Source organism: Teleopsis dalmanni, chromosome 2, assembly GCF_002237135.1.
Source record: "Teleopsis dalmanni isolate 2A chromosome 2, ASM223713v2, whole genome shotgun sequence".
NCBI classification, from domain to species: Eukaryota; Metazoa; Arthropoda; class Insecta; order Diptera; family Diopsidae; genus Teleopsis; species Teleopsis dalmanni.
In genome coordinates this window covers 194,678,455-194,684,620 of record NC_051847.1, presented here as the reverse complement: position 1 = coordinate 194,684,620, position 6,166 = coordinate 194,678,455, and the positions used below count along the sequence as shown (strand labels likewise).

Genomic DNA, 6,166 nt, shown 5'->3' with positions numbered 1-6,166 from the left:
TGTCACCGTTGTTTTTTTTTTATTGTGCAATAAAAAATTAACTTAAAATTAAACAATATTATAATATAATAATTATTAATTAATTACTAAAAATAATTTTAATCGCATCTGAACTTAAATATTAATTTTTTTATAACAAATATATATATAAGAACAAAATATATAGATGCAAAGAGTCAACAGAGATAGTGAGTGGGAAAATAGTTTATATACAAAAGATATAACAGAAGATGTTTATACAGTTCATGTTGGACTTGGGCAAGGTTAGAGAACCACAGACAGTTAACAGTTTAGCACAAAAATATTTGACAGTGCAGACTTTGAGTCAAACCAAAGTCTCGAGTCGAAGCGTCAAAATTCTGTTAACACAGAATGAGTCAATAAGTAGTCACAGCAAGTATATCCACCGAACGATATCAATATTTTTGTTTGTTTTTTTTTTTTGTGTATCAGCTCTCGTAATTGTATTCAATAATAATAATGATATTTTTGGGTAGTTTTCGTCACGTTATTTTCAATTCGCTAAAAATATTATTTTAAAAGTGTTTCAGTAAATTCATTTAACAAGACTAGCCAGGAGCGTTAGCCAACATTGCATTAATTTAACATTATTTCATTGTCTACGTAAGTTATTGTTTAGCTTCTCATTTTTTGTGCGTTTAGTATGGTCCAGATTTACCAGGTGGTCCATAGCTAGATGATGGTGCAGAGATGTCACCACCGCTGGAACCGCTTGTGTAACCACCTGCAGCGCTGCTGCTTGTAAAAGTGCTACTGCTGCTACTGCCGCCAGTATAGCCACCAGCGTCTCCACCAACGAAACCACCACCGCTTTCCTTTTGTGTCTTGTATTTGATGAAGTATACTTCTGGTTTGGAAGGTTGTGTTGGTGCAGGTGTTGGAATGACAATATCTTGTTGATCCTCGGGTTTCTTGACCAACACGTAGACAAGTGTCTTTTCTTCGTTCTGTGGTTGCACTGGAATGACTGGAGCTTGATAGCTTGGAGGAGATGGTGCTTTAATGAAGATAATTTTATAATGTTTCTGTGCTTGAGCAATTGGTATATTTGGACGTTGACGAATTTCTTCTTGCTCTGGTGGTGGTACATGCACATAAATGTGTTTCTGTACGAGTGTAGTACCTCCACCAGTTGCACCACCAAAGCTACCACCTGAAGCTATATTTTTTTATGAATAAAAAAGAAGAGAGAAAATTAATTAATTATGAGTATTTACAATTAAACAGAAATTTTGGATGTTATATATAAGCAAAATGGATTAATGTTTTATTTAGTTTAAAAAATAATAAAAAAAAATTGTTTATTGAAGGCTTATGCTTCTATTTTAATCTTAATTAAAATTTTCATTTGATTGTTAATTTTAAATTCAATTATTTTAATATATGCAATAAATTAATTTTTTCTGTTTTTAAACTGTTATTTTAATAATAATTTTTTTTTCGTTTTTTATTGTTTCTAGAACATCACAATTTAATTCAATTATAATGCACATTCATTCACTTTTTGTTATTTGTTAATTAAATTTCACTTTATGTTATTAGAGTTTTTTTTAATATTCTTGTTTTTTTGACTGTAATAATAACGCACCTCCTGCGAAGCTGCTGCTTGAACTGCTGAAACCAGCACTTCCACCGCTACTAAATCCACCAGAGAATCCGCCTCCTGCACTGCCACCAAAATTACTGCCAAAGCTACTGCCTGAACTACCGAAACTACCGCCTGAACCACCGAAACTACCGCCTGAACCACCGTGGAAACCACCGGAAGAGCCACCGCCACCACCAGGTCTGTTGTAGGCATAACCAGCCTCAGGCCTAGCAGCGGCTAAAGCCAAACAGGACATTAAAATAAACACTTTCATTTTTGGCTTTACGTTAATTTCACTTTATTTCAAATAGATGTCGTCCACGGATCGTACGCGACCGTTTTTATATGCGTTTAAATCGTTTAAAATAATAATCCTTTTTTCTTTGCTGGACACACACGCACAGACTCTTTGTAATCCTTGTCTGTGCTTTCTTTCGTAAGTGAGTGTGGTTGGTTAAATGTGTATAGTAGTAAAGTAGGGATAGGAAGGAAAGTACTGTGTTCACTTTTTGAATACGGTGATGTTGTTTGTTAAACTGAATCGAACGCTTTACTGAGGATACTAACCGTCGTCTCATCAATTTATACAAAAATTCATGTTATAACAAATTTGACTCTTGTGCGGAGTAGGAGAAGGTTCACATGGCGGTGTACAATATTACAAACACACCATTGCCGGTGTCAGCAACTACAAAAACAACAATAATAACAACAACAACAACGAGTCGTCGACTGCGGCTATAACTTCAGCAACAATATAAAATAACCTCAGCAACAGCGGCAGCAACAGCAAACAGCATTTTAGTATAATTGTTGGTATTCGCTTCTTTACTTGTTGTTTTTGCTGTTATTGTTGTTGCTGTTGTTGTTGTTGTTGTTGTTAGTGTTGTAGTTTGTAAAGACTATATTTTGTCTCTGCAGTTTGTTGCGTAGTAAAGCTGTTGATGTGCCTGTACCACATGGGGTTAAAAGCAAGCAACAAATTTTAGCACATACTCGTATAAAACAAAAAGTACACAAAATAAACACAAAAATAAACACAAACTTAAATTACCGCACAATCAACATATTACAGTACAATCTACAGTAAAGCTGTAAACTGCAATAATACCAACAACAACAAAGACAACAATAACAACAACAAGAAGAAGAAACAAGCAATAATGAGAGTTACAACAGTTTCCCACTGTTAGCGTTTGCGATGCTCCAACTACGAAGATGTCTTCTGCAAGTTTAGGCCAAACACAAAAGCAACAACAAACAATAGTAGCAGCCGCACTAGCATTAAGCCAAAGCCAAATAAAAACAAAAACAGAAACAAAAACAAAAACAAAAACAAAAATAAAGTTGTACGAGTAAAAAAGTAGCAAAAAAAAAAAAAACAATAATAAAAACTAAATAAAATTCAAGTAGCGTGTCTCATGCTGATCGTCATCATCAGTTGAAAGCGAAACCAATTCACTGTGCTCTTCTCACGTGAAACACACACATACTCACACACACATACGCTCATGCAACGCAAGCTTACACGAAGTCCAGTTTCTTATACAGTTACTTAATAAGCATTACGCTCTTTGAAATTAAATTGTTTTGGCTCATATTTTTATTTTTTTAGGCTTTTGTAGATTTTGGACATTTGGTGTCTTGTATTGTGTATTTGTGTGGCACTCTCACTCTCAAAACAGCTGATCGATGTGATGTGAACAACTGAGGCTTTTGTACCTTTGCAAACTTATTTACTTTTTGGATTTTAGCTTAACAATTTCGTGTAGTTTTTCGCGAAATTATTTAGCTTTTGTAGGCGTCATGCTACGCCGAAGGGATCCTTTCTTTTTAATTAAAATTAAAAAATAAAAAAAAAATTTTTTTATTGTATTTACTCACGATATTTGCATTGTATTTGCTGTTATTATTTAATCAGTATTTTTATGAACCAAAAAAAAAGTTTAAAAAAAATTATGTAGCGCTTTGTGAGGATGTCAATACAAATGAGTTCGTGATCGTGTAATTTTATGAATTAAGACTTCAGAAAGTAACGTCAATTGTCTTGTTTGATTTTTATGTATCGTTACGTTTATTCATTTCAGACTTTATTTATTGTGACCGTAATTAAATTAAGAAAAAAAAAAATAATACAAAAAAAAAGAAAAAATTGAAAATAATATTGTAATTCATTCAAGAAAATAAAGCGTGCATAAAATTGTGAATAAACCATTTGATTGATCGATTGATCTTCATGATACCATTGAAAGTGTTTTTAAGGTGTGGAATTAATGATTGTAGTAGCAAGTGGTTAAAAATTATTATATTAAACATATTAAGCTCTGATGTGTGTTAATTATATTTTAATCTACTTAAATAATTTTGATTTAAAATTTAATTTAATATTGATCAAGTCGTAAATAGCACAATTGATAATTTAATTCAGTTTTTTTTTAATAAATCGTTATGAAATATTTCAATTAAATTAGTTTTGTAAAAAATCCCACAAAAATAAAAAACATTTGATAATAAAAGTTAATAAAATAAAATTTATGTAAGCTATTTCTTAACTAAGTGATATAACTTAATCCGGTGATTTCTTAATCTAAAAAACAGGAAAAACCGTTTGAGCTTAAGGGTCTTACACAGTCGAATAAATAGAAATGCATAGATTATAAACAAACGAAAATGTATAATTGAATAGGAACAGTACTTCTGCATATATGGTGGTTGTTAGAACAGAAAAGGTATATCCCTGGGACAAATTTTCCATTGCAATATGTCGATACAGCCTACGGCATATGTCAATCTGCTGATGCTGTTCAATATTAAAGAATTAATTAAGAAATTTCATCAAATTCTAGTTACCATATTTAAGATATCCAATTTAAAAAATTGATAATATAAACTGTTTTATAAATTTTGAAAATATTGAAGCTGATACGATTTTTCTACAGATATGACAATAGGTTTCCTATAAATAATGCTGTTCTATGACTAAGAAAGAACAACCTTAAAATATTAAATTTAATTTTTTTGTTTGTTTCTAAAGTAGTGATATTTTGAAAGTATTAAAGCTAACAGCATATGAGTTTTCTACTGATATGATAATAGGTTTCCTATAAATAATGCTGTTATATAACTAAGAATTACATGTGCTGTAGTATTTCTTATGCTACGTTATAGAATATCAGTATATATTAATAAGTATCAATAAAAAATATATTCATACGATGTATATTCTATAACGATGTCAATATATATTTTTGAATATTTTTTTTAAGTAAAAACAAAAATATCATATAGAGCAGGAAATATGACAAAAATTTTCCATTTAATAATACTTAACCATGCAGCAATTATCGCAGTAAGAAATATGGATTTGTAATTGTATTTAATTTTACAGGTGTTTTCTAAAAGTAATTATATATTAAATTTTATAGTCATAAAATTTTATTTTTATTGAAAAAAAAACAAAATACAAGAAAATGTGAGAAAATTGAATTCAAAAAATTTTACTCCAAAAATAAGGAAAGTATTATATTTTTGCATTACTACAACAGTTTAAAATTTCTCAAAAAAAAAAAAAATTTAATAGATATCCATAAGTACAAGTTCAGAACCATGAAATGAAAAATTATGAAAATTAACTAAAAATTTTATTACTACTTTTACTGCTTTTATATGTCTGACTAATAAATTTCTAATTAGCGAAGTAATTATTATTTAAAAATATTAATGAAAACTTATATTTAAAACTAAATTTTTTCACATATTAAAGTAAAAATTCAAGCTGTTGATCACTAGTCATTATTCTAATTTACAAAAATTTAATAGTTAGCAATAATAATAAAATTTACAGATAGTTTCACTTCCTAATCAGGTCACAATGCAAGTATGAAACTATTGTATCTATAGATAGTTTATTGCCATTAGCTAACCAATGAAAGTAACTAATTTTTATGAAAGGGTTTCTGCAATTGCCACACCATATATAAAATATTATATAGTTATTGCATTCATTCAATTTAAACTACTCTCAGAAACTAATATGAAGAATATGGTGCAAATATATAGAAAACATAATATATATAAAAAAAAATTTTAAAAATGGTAACAGATTCATACTTTCAATACTAACACTTGCATTTCTTACAATACCACAAATTTCACATTTAAAAAAGGGATGGTTCCAATTTCTCCTTTTACTCAGCTTTAAATAATATACAGGAATTATAAATGAATAAATAATATATACCATTTACAATTAATTTTATAATCTAATCAAAATAATTTAATAATTTACATATGAGAAATACGTGGTTATATTAACTCCATCCATATTAACTAAGAGGTACGAAGAGTAGCGACAAAGGCATCGAAATATTGTTTAGCTTAAACTTGACAGAAAATACCAAATGAATGAATTTAAATTGATAAATTAATGAAACAAAATGTAACATTATAACCGTATTTTTATTTTCTTTAAAAACCACTATGAACGTTTGTATTTGTTTTTGTAGCCCTACAATCTATACAACGATTTGTATTGGCCCGCGATCGCATTTGGTCTGG

The 6,166-nt window shown here is 29.3% G+C and overlaps 1 protein-coding gene across 1 annotated transcript; it reads right to left on the bottom strand.

The window, feature by feature from the left end:
* Positions 1-462: 462 nt before the first annotated feature.
* LOC119679455 (pupal cuticle protein 36-like) lies at positions 463-1,883 on the bottom strand. Its single transcript, XM_038091814.1, has 2 exons — positions 1,610-1,883; positions 463-1,180 (listed from the first exon to the last, which is right to left on the bottom strand). Exons 1-2 carry the CDS (start codon positions 1,881-1,883, stop codon positions 660-662), a joined length of 795 nt encoding a protein of 264 aa, XP_037947742.1. The 3' UTR covers positions 463-659.
* Between the last annotated feature and the right edge of the window lie 4,283 nt (positions 1,884-6,166).